The sequence below is a fragment of the Poecilia latipinna genome, unplaced genomic scaffold, assembly GCF_001443285.1.
Source record: "Poecilia latipinna isolate Pla-1442-1.1 unplaced genomic scaffold, P_latipinna-1.0 Scaffold2616, whole genome shotgun sequence".
Classification (NCBI taxonomy): domain Eukaryota; kingdom Metazoa; phylum Chordata; class Actinopteri; order Cyprinodontiformes; family Poeciliidae; genus Poecilia; species Poecilia latipinna.
In genome coordinates this window covers 18,243-33,765 of record NW_015115232.1, presented here as the reverse complement: position 1 = coordinate 33,765, position 15,523 = coordinate 18,243, and the positions used below count along the sequence as shown (strand labels likewise).

The 15,523-nt window shown below is 37.6% G+C and overlaps 1 protein-coding gene across 1 annotated transcript in view; it reads left to right on the top strand.

The window, feature by feature from the left end:
* Positions 1-15,523, top strand: part of exoc3 (exocyst complex component 3) — a 32,090-nt gene that overhangs the window by 4,670 nt on the left and 11,897 nt on the right. Inside the window, exons 3-9 of the mRNA XM_015020621.1 lie at positions 3,306-3,525; positions 3,611-3,783; positions 5,018-5,230; positions 5,805-5,983; positions 6,162-6,278; positions 12,857-12,974; positions 14,231-14,356. Of these exons, the coding sequence (XP_014876107.1) occupies positions 3,306-3,525; positions 3,611-3,783; positions 5,018-5,230; positions 5,805-5,983; positions 6,162-6,278; positions 12,857-12,974; positions 14,231-14,356 (1,146 nt within the window). The remainder of the gene's footprint in view (positions 1-3,305; positions 3,526-3,610; positions 3,784-5,017; positions 5,231-5,804; positions 5,984-6,161; positions 6,279-12,856; positions 12,975-14,230; positions 14,357-15,523) is intronic.

Here is a 15,523-nt window from a genome sequence, read left to right as displayed (position 1 = left end):
TCCAGAGGACAAAATAGAAAATCAGCATGTGGACTAAGATTGACACCCCTCAATATTTGGTTGCACACTTTTTGGCAGCGATGACACCCTCCAAATGTTTCTTATCTCCATCTATAAGCTTCTTGCTCTTCTCTGGTGGTGTTTTCTCCCACATCTCCTTTGCAATTTGCTCATGCTCTTGAACATTTACAGGGTTCATTTTTCCAAAGGCAGATTTCAGCTTCACCCAAAGAGTTTCAGTTAGATTGAGATCAGGATTCATTGCTAGCCATTTTAAAGCAGTCCATTTTTTCCCTTTCAATCATTCCTGTGTGCTTTGGGTCTTTATTTTGCCTCAAATCAAGTTTCCTTACACTGCGGATGACATTTTGTCTAGAATTGCTTGATAATCTTCTGATTTCATGATGCCTGTGATACGGTCAAGACCTCCAGCAAACCGGCTCCACAGCATTATGGATCTTCCACCATGCTTGACTGTTGGTATGGTGTTCTTCTCCTCAAAGGCTTCATTGTGCCATCTGTAAACATACTGTTTGTGTGCATGACCAAAAAGCTCCATGTTTGTTTCATCTGTCCATCAAACATTGTCCCAGAAGGCTTGAGGTTTGTCCAGGTTCTCTTTCGTGAAGATCAATCATTGTTTTTTATGTTTTCAGCAATGGGGTCTTATTGGCCTCTGCCCATAAAACTCTGCTTTCTTTAGTGTGCGGCGTGTGGTACTTGCTGAAACAATTACAGCAGATTGCTCCAGGTTGGTCTTCAGGTCTTTAGATGTTTGATGTGGTATTTTTTCCACCATTCACACCAACCTGAAGGCAGTTCATCACAGGTGCCCCTGTTGCAAATCCTTATTTGTGATTTGCAGTACGTGAGCCAAATTGGGTTTCCATGCTGATTTGCAGAAAAGGGTGCCAATACCATTGACACGGTAAACATTACATTTGTCTGTTTTCCTCATAATGTTTATCTTTTTAAGTGTTATAATTTGCTGTTTTGTATCAAGCAAAAGCTGTCTGCAGTAAAATGTCATGGCGATTGGATAACGCAGGTGAGGGTGAAGAGTCTTCCGCTTTGAATTTATGCCTAGGCTTCATTTCAACCTGAGATTTACACAGAGAAAAACAGCGATTAAAAGGTTTTATTGACATATAAATGAATTGAGGTTCTTTGTTGCTCGGAACCCGGCAGAAGACATTGTGCTGTGAATTGCGATAAGCTTGGATGAACATTTTGCGATGATTATTTGAGACATTTTCCCTCTTACACTGGTGGTGGAGGTCAGAAAAAAGATGGAAGCCTGAAGGAGCCGGGAGCATAGAGGTGGTGAAGGGGTGGAGATGTGTAGAGTATGGCTGGAAAGCAGATGGTGCCGTTGATGAAGGTCCTTATAAACAGATTCCTGAACAATGACTGGCTATGAGAGGGTATGGTCCAATGCCGATAGGCTGCGGCGGATGAACGTGACATGGTGATTGGATGACACAGTTGAGGCTGAAGAGTCTTCCACTTTGAATTTACGCCTAGGCTTCATTTCAGCCTGAGATTCACACAGAGAAAAACGGCGACTAAAAAGTTTTGTTGACATAAATTAATTAAAGTTCTTTGGTGCTCAGACCCCAGCAGAAGGCATTGTGCTGGGAATTGTGATAAGCTTGGATGTGCATTTTGCGATGTTGATTTGAGATGTCTTCCCTCTAAAAGTGAGTGCCGGGGCCAAGGCCAAGAGACGGTGAAAAGGGAAGGAGAAGGATAATTAACTAAGGAAGTAGGATGCTGACGTGAGATTTTATGGGCTAACAATAACAGGCATGGTACAGTTGAGGTAGATAAGGGCAATAGTAGGGTGTTAGTAAGAAGGCTGATGGTTAAGGAGTATGAGCGGGAACCTGAGGTGACGAGGGATGATGCAATACTTGATGAACTTGATGAATTTCCTTAAGTAAATATTCCATAATACGTACTTAAACTTCATGGGTGTCAATAAATGGTAAGCAGGACTGTAATACTACGCCTTACTTCTTAGTTATTTTAAAGTAAACAAGAAACAACAACTCTGTTTTTCTTTTTTAGATTTTTTCATTCAGTGCACAGACCCATTAATTAAATTAGGATATTATTGAAAAGTCCATTTATTTCAGCAACTTTTCAATAACATTATGCACCCGTACTCACCCGAACGACTCAACTGCTTGTTGAGAAAAAACAACAGCTGACAGACATTTGATTAACATTATGTGTAAATTTATGTTAAATTCTTGTAAATAATAAGTTCTATCAATTTTGTTTTTTCTTTAAGTAGCTAAAATATACCTGTGCTAGTTTGGAAACTAAATCTGTTGTTAATTCTTATATTTGGAAATGTTATTACTACTTTGGAAACTTTTATTACTAAGAAATTAGGAACACACCAGGGGGTGGAGATGTTTTTTGTCAAATGTTCAGTGTGATGATGTGAAGATCTTAAAATGATATATTTGACAACTTTTTGAATTTGTTGGATTTGATCAAGCTAACTTTTCTTATGTCTAAGTTTTAAGACATTATCAGATATTATTTTGTCAATGTCTTTGCAAGAAATGAACACTGTATAGTTTTCAAAGAATGGAGTCGGAATGTGCTAAAAAACAAAATACAATTAAAATTTTATTTTTATAGCATATTTAAGCAACAAGGCATTTCAAAGTTTCATAAAAACACAAAAATACAAAGTCATAGAACAAACCACCTGTTGCCACCCACAACCTTTTCTTGGAGTATTTGTATAAAAGGTTGTGACAAACAACAAATGCCTTTGAAAAATTAGTGGAAAAGGAAAGTCAGCATTGTTTTTATTAAAGCTTCAGTTATGGCATTTAGAACCTTCAAAACAGCAGTAACAAGACTGCAGCTCTTGCAAAATTCTGACTGAAATGGAGGCAAAATAAATATGTCTGGAATCAGGGCTGAATTAGCATTAGGAGAACCTATTGTGTTTGGAGGCAGATGTTTATTTCTCAACAAAAAAGGAAAACAATGCTATTCCTCATTTTGTTGAGCCTGATAAGTAATTTTATTGTCAGTATTCATATGTTAACGGTAGTGATCTTGCTGAGTCTCTGTTAAGTATACTCCCCTCCTTTACAGGTTTACTTAAGCTTAAACACTAGCAGATGGAAGCTGTGAGAAAAACAGGAACTTCTCACCAAATCCTTGAGCGCTACTGACGTGGTTTTGTGTTTTTTGGTTTAGTCTGCCGTGTTTTGGCAGGTCAGACTCACCCTTCAACACTTCCAATAACTAGTTCTGTTTTCTGTGGTGGTGTACAGGCAGCAATACAGTCTCAGCTGGATGGTGTTCGCACAGGATTGACCCAGCTGCATACCGCCCTGCTTGATGTCAAAGATATCCAGAGCTCTCTGGCTAATGTGAGCAAAGACTGGAGGCAGAGCATCAACACTATTGAGAACCTAAAAGATGTGAAGGATGCCGTTGTTCAGCACAGTCAGTTAGCTGCTGCCGTGGAAAACCTGAAAAACATTTTCTCTGGTAGGTTTTGTCATATTATATCTAAAATATGAGTGTTTTGGATCTGTTTAATGTTCTGTATGCTGTTCTGTTGTTCTGGGTTCAGTTCCAGAGATAGTGCTGGAGACCCAGCAGCTGACTGAGCAGGGGGAGCTGCTGCAGGCTCACAGGAAGCTGATGGAGCTGGAGTGCTCTCGTGATGACCTTATGTATGAGCAGTATCGTATGGACAGCAAGAACACCAGTGACATGAACCTCATCTTTATCTACTTTGAAGACGTAAGTGTAGCTGAGTGCAATTATAAGATGTTGCTAGCTTTAGTAAGCATCCTGCTTCACTCACAAAAGCAATACAAACCTCCAGAAATCTTTATAGTAAGGAAGGATCAATACTCACTGAGATGTCATGAAGTCAAGGATGCACATGAAATGATTCACAACTTTGGTATCAAGTTGTGATAGCAACAGAGCTGAGATCTTAATGTTTCACTCACTAGAGTTTATGCAGTTCATATTCGATGTTGTAAATATTTTAGATGTTAAAATAAAGATGAAAAAGGGATTTGAGACTCTGTAAAATCTGAAATATCTTGGAAATGTAACGGAACAGAAACCCAAAGACAGCAGCTGTACAGTCTGTGGGTACAGGGAGAGTTCCTGAATGATCCTCCAGTGTCTATCTGAACTGAACTCAATTGGATGCAGGTAGAGCATGTTGAGGCAGGCACGCAATAACTTTCTGCATTAAGCACAGAATGCATTTGGTCAGTCTGCTTGATGGGTCCAAAAAGCATGTGTTCTTCAATACAGCAGCCATGTGAAAAGAACCTGACCTTCAGCAGATGGGTTTTAGTTAACATGTCACACATTCATGCAGTAAAACTCCTCTTCCTCCTAAAACTATCAGTAGGTTAATGCAGTGCATTCTGGGATTAATTGTTTTTAAACCAGTATCTACATGCCTTGTTGTTAAGTCCATCATTACTGGAGACAACAATGCTTAAAGACCATGCAACCTAGATGAGATGGAATGATTTGCCATGGAAGAATTGGCTCATACATCGCAAGAGACATGTGCCATCCAAGTGAAGAACTACTACAGAGAGAGGCTGTTGTCAGGTGTCGGAGAGACCACATTACCATTTAATCTCAGGAGGGATAACAATTTTGGCTTTGTCATTTTTCAGTTATCTTGTTTATAATTCTGTCCATTAATCAAATATACTAATCAAACTTTGTGGATAGGTTGTTTTTGTTCTTTGGGAGGCAGTATAAGTGTGGTCAATTCTTATTGTGGTCATTTCCTTTGAAATATTTAGAGATTTGTGTGATTTTATTAGGTAAAACCCTTAAGCAGTTCAAATGGTTTTGTTGTTTTCTCTATGTGAAGAAAAAAATTTTATTGTTGCATCATTGTTGATAAAACTAGTTTGGGTGTTCTGATGGTTCTAACATTCCCAGATATAAAAAACAAAGTGTTAACTCTATAAATGTTTTCCAATTTTTCTCCAAGGTACAAAGACTATCAGATGAGCTTGCTAAGCAGTTGTGGATGGTACTGCAGAGGTCCATGGTAACCGTCCGTCGCGACCCTACCATGTTGGTGTCTGTGGTCCGTATTATTGAGCGAGAGGAGAAGCTTGACCGGCGGATGGTTGACCGGAAGAAACAGACTGGCTTCATTCCACCTGGGCGACCCAAACACTGGAAGGACAAGATGTTTCAGGTCAGAGGAGCTTAAATGGACTTAAGCACCCAGCCTTCAGGTTAAGAATATTACTGAAACTGTAGGCTCAGAGAACATCTTTAGGTCCAAATACTTCTAAGTCCCTCACTGAAATGCAGTGTTTTATGGCAGACATGGATTACTTTTGGACATTCCATAATTATAAATCTGGACAAACAAAATCAACTGTGGAGATCCACAAGGGTCCATTCTTGGGCCACTTTAACATCTCCTTTATTCCCGTTGTTGAGATCCCCTACCATATGTAAGCCGATGACACAGTTTTGTCAATGTATGACCCTAGTCCTGTACTGATTAGTCAAAAATATGAGGATTGCACAGTCTCAATGGGGTTGAGGATCAGAGCATGCAAGAAACCTGGTGTAGTTTGGGCTTAGAATATAAACTTCTACAACTACAAACACATTAACTCAGATACAAAGTCAAAATCTTTGAGTCTGTGAAACTTTGAATGGTGGAAATCGAATGAGTCTTAGTCTTGCTATTCCACCTTTTTTTCTTCCTTGCATACGCCATCCTTTATTGCTCAATCTGACCTTCTCCTCCTCATCAGGTGTTGGAGGGTACTGTGAGCACACGCATCGAGAGCACCCAGGCAGTGACCAGAGAGGCTGATAAAATGTGGCTCGTTCGCCTGCTGGAAATAACCAGGAAATACGTTCTGGACGACCTTATTGTTGTTAAAAATCTCATGGTGCAGTGCTTCCCCCCACACTACAACACCTTCAACAGGTGATGCATTTAGAATGATCACTTCTTTGTAACACTATGCACAATATAGTCTTTTAATTTAGAAGCAACGGGATTTTTTAAAGCTCCAAGTCAGAAAATCTAAGTTAAACAAAACAACTTATGAAATAACTCTGAATGGTAATATATTGTTCAATTTCTGGATGTTTTTATGGTCTAGATTTTTCAGCCTCTATCACAATGCTGTGTCCACTCGTGTGAAGGAGCTGGCCTTGGAGGATCTGGAAGCTAATGAAATTGTGTCACTGCTGACTTGGGTTCTCAACACATATAAGAGGTTAGTTTGTTACTCAACACGTTTGGTTAAAAACACTCACAATACATGTTTAAAATAAATCAAACCCTTTTGAGGTTCTGGTCGGACACTGTAAAGATGGGAGAGAACTGGATAAATTATTGCAGAATTATTCCCATTAAGCTTGGTAATATTGCATTACAAAAAGCAGTTAAATGGTGCAAGACTGTAATGAAGCCCAAACAACAATATAACAATAGAGAAAAGAGGACAAAAAGATATAGACAGAAAAAGTACATCTAACTTATCATAGCATTAAGCTAGTAGGAACTAAGGACAGAATGGCTAGCCTGGAAATATTAGCTGATAGGGTTCTGCCAGGAAAACAAAGATCAACTTTCAACTATCAAAGAGGAAATAAGAAAAGTGAACGCAAGAATTAAAGAAAGTAGAGTGGCGGCTGGAGAAGATGGAGGAGGTAGCAGAGCTACTAAAATTACACATGAAGCTGGAGGAGCTGGTAGACCCAGAGAGCCAATCCAGGAGAGAGAACGTCAGAGGGGGCTGAAAAGGGCTCTGAATCGATGGTTACATTTGTGGAGACTTTATTGAAAGAGCCACTCAGTCTGATAGGCAACGGGACGGACATGCAGATTGAACGAGCTCATCAGACACTGGGACCACAGCCCTCAGAGGGAACACACCATGTTCAGTTGTAGTGAGGTTTTGAGTTTCAAATGCTGTATAAAGTCATTACTTTGCAAAGCTTGGAAACACAAGGGATTTGTCTGGCATGAAAAACAAATAAATCTGCACCATGGCTACCCACTAGCCAACTTCAGTGCAGAGAGTAAACCATGGTTTTAGGGTACTGGAAGAGAACCATCTTTTTCATTGTTCCTGTTTGCATGTTTGCTTTTGTTTCGCCTGTTCATATTCTATTGGGTTTAGTGAGTGGGGGCAGGCTTCCCGGCGTTATTTGTGAAATGGCAAAGAATATTACCTAAATGGAGAGAATTCAAATAAAGGTGATTTCTTTCTTTGTATAAATGACATAAATAACCGATTAAGAGATGGAGAGTTTTATCTAAACTCAGTAAAGATAAAGTTCAAATGGCAATGTTGCAAAAAAGTTCAACTTGGTTTCCTCTCTTGCCAAATAAAATTAATAATAATTTTATCCAAAGTTTTAAAAATGGAAGCCGGTATCCAAATAGGGAGTGGCTTACATTAATTGTAGGAGTAAATTCATTCTCACTGTTTCTGTTCTGCCCAGGAGGGACAGAGGAAGAATCTCCCATCTAGTCAAGTCTGATTTTGTGTAATTAATCTACCATAGTTTTTGTTAAATAGTTTCGGGGTTTGTGGTATAATCATCACACACAAATATCTGAATCTTCTCTGGGACCAATTAAAAGTGACCTCTTTTAATTGGTTATTGCAGAATTATTCCCATTAAGCTTGGTAATATTGCATTACGTTCGTCTGTTGACCATTTGACAACCAACATCAAATCCTCTGACTTTGGTTATTTACTTTATGGCCTGATATTTGTCCAAAATAGGGCTGTTGCAAACGAATATTTTAGTAATCGAGTAATCTATCGATTAGTCTTATGATTAATCGAGTAATCGGATAAAAAATTTATAAAATAAAATGTTGGTAAATCTGGCATAACACCAGTGTTGCTATCAGATATCAATATCGGTCCAACTTTTCATATTTGAGCGTCCCTAACAATTGCTTTTTTTGTAGTTTAGAAAATTAACCTGTAACAATAACGGTTCACTTTCTAAGTTAACCTGAAGAAAATGTATACAAAAATCTGAAATTATATTCAAATTAATAATAAAGAGGCAGGCTCACAAATACGCTCATAAAAATGTCTATGCTCCAGCTTTTAGTTTATGTATTCATCTTCAGTCAGTTTAATAGATGAACTCTCACCTTGACCCATATCTGTCAAGCTTTGGGTTTGAGAATAGGGGAAATGTTGCCTGGAGTTGGGGGCTTGGGGTGGTGGGGGACAGGCGAGCAAACGAATGTAAGATGGGGGTGGAGGGGAGGAAAGAGACCAGGGGACAGATGAACTTAAGTCCGGTAAGAGGACCGATAGACCAGGGTACGAACGTAAGAATGGGGGGAGCAATACGGGATATTTACGGCACCTTTGTTCGTCACACTCAGAAACTCATCTACCAGCCATGTAGCACCACGATGCGCTCCACCACCCGTTTGTTCAGGCCAGGATGATATGAAATTTAATGTGTGGTTCGTCCGTAAAGCTACATTTGCACAATAAGCATCAACTACTCAGCCGCCCACCGTGTTCAGTCTATCCGCTCACCTGTATAAATACTCCTCAGTGTCTTCCCGCCGTTCGCTTATAATTCGCGTTTGCGATAATTAAATACTCTTTGTAAGAGGGGCATGATCTCATCTTTGAAAATTCACCATTGAACCCATCTACTCCTGGTACTTTTTGGTTCATTAAATTTTTATGACCTCCTCAATTTCCTTTTTTGTGATTGAATCTCTCTTTGCCTTGGCATCTTTTTCAGTAAATGTTGGTAATCTAATTACCAATATTCTTAATAGTCTATTTTGTTCTTTTCCTCCTCTGAGTCGTAAAGTGTATTGTAGTAGGTTGAGAAACCTTCTGCTGTGTCTTTATGAGGAGACAGTATTTTCTTTGTAAAAGGATTCATAATCTTTTTGACTGTGCCCATCTGAATGTTTCTTTTGCAACTGAAATACTAATAGCCTGCTAGCCCCATTTCCTGCTTTTGATTAGCGAACTGTAATGCACTCTCAACAATACATCAACAAAACATTCAGTGTTTCTTTATCCGCTAAGAGATTTTAAAATCTCATTGTTTGTCTTTATATTCTCCCCTCCAGTTGCTGTCATTTTCTAATTTACTTCTTTTTTTTATCATGATCTCTTAATTTAGGATGACAAGGAAATTAGTGTCCTGTGGTGAGGATTTTAATGTTGGACTAAACCCAAATTTGGATTAATCAAATGGAAAGTCAAACTCAGAAATACCAGGAAAAGAATTAGAAATACGATGGATGAACTGGGAATCGTGGATGTACGGAGGTATACAAACCCAGCCAGTCGTGACTACACGCACTACTCTTCCTACAATATATGCTCACAAATAGATTATTTCTTAATGTTTAAAAACATATCCATCGGACCGAGCCCAATCTCAGACCACAGTCCAATCTTTGTCTCTCTACACCTGACTAAGAAAAGTAGACCCACTCTCTGGAGGCTAAATACAAACTTGTTAAATAGTACAGTTTTTAAGAAGAATTTCATAATTGAAATCAAAAGATGCTTGGATGTGAACAATAGTGAAGAGGTGGGTCAGGTAATAGTCTGGGATGCTCTGAAGGGGTAATCGGAGGGAAAATAATAGCCATTTCCTCAGACGAAAAGAAAATTAAACAAAAACAAAAATCTGTTGGAAGAGGAACTACAAAAACTAAAGAGCATTCCAAAACCCTCCAGGAGGCAACTAGAACTAAAATTGAGTTGGTAAAAAAAAGTTGAAAAAACATGCAAGAAATACAAAAGAAACTACTAAACAGAAATACTATGAGACAGGCCCTAGCATTTAAACTACAAAAACAACAAGATAATAGAACTATTCACAAAATACAAAAATATTACAAATAGGGTTGAAACAAGCTCAGAAAATATTCACAAATGCTTTAAAAAATTTCAAAACTTCATATTCACAACCAAGTTGAGTAATGGACAGTGGATAGACACATTTCTTTCCCAGCTCACTCTTCCCAACATTACAGATGATTTAAACGAATAATTAATATGCATAACTGAAGCACAACTAACATCAGTTATTAGAAAGTTGAGAAAGGAGGGAAATCCCAGAGAACAGATGCATTTCTCTGAGTGGTACCCAGAAATGCAAGATCAGGTGGCATCTGTTTGAGTTTTTAACTATGTGCTAGAAAAGAAAATAATCTTCATGGAGAGATGCAATTATTTCACTAATTCCTAAAAAGGGAAAAGATGAGTTGAATTGTGGAAACTACATCAAGTGTGTCAAGTATTGATAAGAAATTATTTATTGCTATAATTTCACAGAGACTGGACAATATCTTGCCAGTGATAATCCATAAGGACCACAAAGGACATCAGAAAAACCTTCCATATTAAATCACGTAGTACAACAAAAAATAGACCTTTGTACTGAGTTTAGATGTGGAGAAGGCTTTTGACTTGGTCAGATGGTCCTTTCTTTATAAAGTGATGTCCAAATTTGGGTTCCACCAGACTATAATTGATGTAATTGCAGCATTGTACAATAAATAATCTGCTAGGAGAAAAAATAACTTGAGATCTATCTGATCCCTTTACTTTGGAAAGAGGTACAGGGTTGGGATGCTGTGTTTCGCTACTCCTCTTTGCTCTGTTCATAGAGCTGTTAAGTCAGTGGATAAGGCAGAGGCCAGACATAACAGGAGTTCAAATGGCCTATGGGGAACAAAAGATGTGATTCTTTGCAGACAATTAACTGTTAACTATAATAAACCCAGCTCAAACTCTACCCTTGTTTAGATGCCAGAATATAGTATAGAAACAAGTTTCATGCATGAACTTGATTTCAACAAAGACAAAAAAACATTAAAAATAAAAATCTTGTTATGGCTGTTTCCTATTTTTCTTGTGTATTTTGATTAAAATAGGCCCCAACCTGCAAATATCTGAAGAAGTCGTCCTTTTCCAACACATTAGACACATTTCTCAAAACTCTGAAATGTCCTCTTTTGGAAAACTAAACGGTTAATCCTTTGGGAATCCATCCTTTAAATATTCCATCATTCTTATTTGGTTTAAATGCTGAATCAATGGCACACTGAGTATTTTCATCTTATCTAATTTATAAATTCTATCATTCTCCAAGAGTCCTGCACTGTGTATAGCATTTACTCATGTGGTATCATCAATCCCTCTTGTAAATCTTTATCCGTTATCACTGAGGTATTCCTTCCACTGTTGTGCCTTCTATATCTTTTCATTCTGCATCATTTGATGGAGAACAAAGACAGATCACTGGTCTTAAATGATCTGCAAAGTAATGGTCCTGTAAGTTGAGAAGACCCAGCCCACCTTTCTCCTTCTTTAACTGCAACATTCTGTACCTCCCTCCAGCCTTTTTCCCCTTGCCAAATATACTGCAATAATAATATGCCCCATTATACAAATAATCTTTCTGGAATCTGAATAGATAAACACTGAAATGGATAGCAAGCACGGAAGAATGTTCATCCTGACTGACTCTATTTGGTAATATAAATTTGAAAAAGGGATCAAATTACACCTCCGTATATCTGATTTTAGGTTTGAGATTAGGGGTCCATAGTTGGCATCAGAAATCCTGAACAAAATTGGAATTGAAAAAAATTGGATGGTGTGACCTCTAAATATTTTATTTATTCTGCTACAATTCCACTTGGTCCAAAGATTGTCCTGCAGGTTAGTGTTAAAACCGAACACTAACCTATTGTATTGGTAATTTTCATCTTGAAACCTGATAGTGAACCACATTCTTCAAACATCTCCATAAGTATGGTGATACAGACTACATAAGAAACAGGTGGGTGAAAATAAAATATAATCATCTCATCTGAAGACTGGCAAAGGTTTGACAAATTACACAGTATGGCCAATACATGGAGATAATTCTGTTGGGAAAACACTGTTTGATATTTTGTAACCCCAACTCAGAAAAACAACAGGGCAGTGGAGACACCTGTTGGAGACTCTGTGGAACAATTGGGGCAAATCATTGTCATATTTTCTGGGGTTGTCCAGTGATTAAACTATTGTGGGAGTAGTTATGTGATCACTTATAAACACCTTTACTGAGAGAATCCCCTGTAAATGTGAAGCCCTGTACTTAGGAGACATTCCATTTGATAACTGCTCTCTGAAAGATTAAAAACTGTTTAATACTGGCAGCAAGCAAAAAGACAATCACTAGGAAATGGTTAAAGCCTAAAGCACCTACAGTTGACTGGTTCAAAATTGTACTGGACATTTACATTCTAGAGAAGTTATTCTGTTAAAGGTTGAAAGGAATCATTTTTCAGGATCTGGTCAAAATGGACAAACTATGTAAAACCAGTAATCCCCGTGGATTAAATGTCTGTCACATGAAATTACCGTTATGTTATATAATGTATCCCTGTTTTGATTCTGGCAAACTTACACACTGGGTTGTGTTTCCTCCATACACAAGAAGAAAGGGATCAAGCCCCCACTCGTGTGTTACATTTGTTCTTTTATTGTAAAAAAAAAAAAGAGAAAAGAAAGAGGATTAGCAAATGTTAGTCTGACACTCAATCCTTGCGGTGGAAGTTGAATTGTACACAGAAGAGACTGTAACATTTGCTCCTACTAAAAACATTATAGAAAAAAAATCAGACCCATTTAAACTTGCGACACAAATCCATATTCTGCTTATCATTTCTAGTCCCTGCTTTGTTGTAGCAACTTATAAGTTACACACATGCACATGTATTATTTTGTTTACTTATGTGTATTTATCATTTTACACTATGGATATCTTCTTGCTATGCAGTGTGGAAATGATGGGGCATCCAGATCTGTGTTCAGAGTTTGACATCAATCAGCTTGAACCGCTGCTGCCACAGGAAGTGGTGGATGACCTGCTTAGCAAATATGTGAAGACGTTTACTGTAAGCATCACACACACACCTGTCACACAAACAGATATTCTGCTGGGTTCGCAATTCCAGTTCACAGGCAAACTAATCATTTGGAGCCAAAAAACTGAGCTTTTCAAATAGAAAAAAAGTCTAGATGGACAAATGGACTGCGGTCCATTTGTCCTTAAAAAATGGACAACCTTGGACCGCAATGGCGGTCCAAGGTTGTATGAGAGGTCCCTCTTGCTGCCAAGAACATCAGCACCTCTCACAGCATTTCAACTTGGATTTAGTGAAATCTGGGAGAGGGGCCTAGATTAATTGACCAACCTAAAAAGCAATTAGTGATAATTGTAGTTTACTAAAATGTATTTATGAACAGAGCTGAAAATTCAAAGATTAAACTCTTAGCATCAGATTGTTGCTATGTTAACAAAATTAACTATGAAGATTGTTATTTGAACTTTTACAAAGTAAACTTGCAGTCTCCTTAAAATTTTACATTTAAATGTTAAACAATTTAAATCTTTTAATTTATCTATGCTGAAAGCATTAAATCATTTTTAACAGCATTGATATTCTCAATAAATAAATGTTAAAATGTTAGCATTTTGGGGGGCCTGAAGGCCCGGGAGGCCTTGAGCAGCTGCTGAGTTCATTTATGGCATGGGCCGGTTCTAAATGTGATCAACTTTACACTGTGCTGTTAGATTCACTAACTGCTGACTTAATTTGGATTTAAAAGCAGTGCAAATAATTTATATTTATTTTAATTGTATTTTTCTCGTTTATTTTTAAGATTCTATAGTTGTGGGTTTTAAGTATTGTCAGCAATATCTTCCAGTAGCATAATTACCCAGTAATGTTTTTACATTTCCTGTCAACTTAACCTACAAAAACACTGTGAGCTGCTGTTGGACCTTTCACCAATATGAAACTTTAGTGTACATATTTTAGCCCATTTTTTTTTACAATTATATCAATTTAAGTGTGTGCATTGTTGCCTAAAAATTAAACTTAAAAATTAAGTTAAAATCTTTTGAAGTTCATTGTAGAGAAATCTTTACCTCTTGGGGAGAAAAAACTGTTCAATCCATCCTTAAAACAACAAAACAAGACATCCATAATACCATGATAAGTGAATTTAAAGCTCTGACTGACAGTGTTGACACCTGCTGCTGCCTCCTTATATCCCACACCTCTAAGATAAGCAGTGGTTGTTACACTAGTTGTTTTTTATTTTATAAAGTGTTTCTAAATTTCTTTGATTATGGGTGTCTCTCCAGTCTAATATAACAGGTTGGCTGCGAAAGGCCCTGGAAACGGATAAGAAAGACTGGTTGAAAGAAACGGAGCCTGAGGCAGACCAAGATGGATTCTACCAGACCACGCTGCCTGCCATCGTCTTTCAGGTGACACATAGTTTGTCATGGCATTGGAGGAGAACTTCTGATACTGTTCCTGATTTCATTTACAGTGGATTTATTTTGTTGTCCATAGCGAATGAATTTTTCTGTATAGATTCTAAATGTTGCTCCAATTTGGGAAAACATCTAGAGAACATAGTTCTAAGAAGCTGCTCTTCAACTGACTGCCCTGTTGCTGATGTTAGTGGATGAGGTTGTATGAAGTACATTTAAGAAAAATTATGAGAAAAAGTCAATATTTTTATCACCTATTTCAAAAGGTCTTATTGTATTGACTCTTTGCACGTGACCTCCCGTTCTTCAAAACATGACCCACTCTGCCATAATGTCTGTGGGAGCTATTTCTCCATTTTCAGTTATATCTTAGAATTTAAATTGTTTAGTTTATTCTTATTTTTTGTTTATTTTCTAGTTGATTTATCATTAGAATTTTTGTTTAATTTGTTATTTAGAATAAGTTTTTTGGTTAGTAATTCACTTAATTAGTTAATTTCAGTTGGGATGTGGGTATTTCACAGTATAAATAGGTGGGTCTTAGGTAGCTTATTATGCACGTGGGTGGTCACAAGGTTTTTTACCAGTCTTCAGTCTTCAGTCTATGGAACCAGTCTCATCAGTCACTTCAGTTACCAGTTGTCAGTCAGAGAACAGGTACAGGAATCAGAGCAGAAGCAGAATTCTGTGAAACCTGAAACCTGAACTGTGAAATAAAACAACCAAAGAACTGCATTTCGACCTTTTGATCCTTTTGGGCTGCGTAAACCAGAATCCACGGTGCATCAGGCGACTATTTGAGTTGGGTTCACTTTTTGTTTTGATCACTTTTGAGTTTTTTGATTTTTGAATTTAAGTTTTGGGACAAATAGTCACTACAATGTCAAAACAACATATACATGCATTGTCTCCTGTAAACATGGTCAAAAGACAGACAGCTTTTTGTTGAATTCTCTGCATAAATGGTCATAGGCTGCTGTGTGGGCGGCTGCAAACCAAATATAATTTTATCATAAACCTTTTCATGAGAAAAGTAAGTTATAAGGACTCCGTGTTTGCAGCGAACACTTTTTACAAGATAAGAAGATTAGTAAGATGTAATCAAATTTTGCATCATGTAGCCTACCGTGTACAAAATAACTGGTTAGCATCTAGACT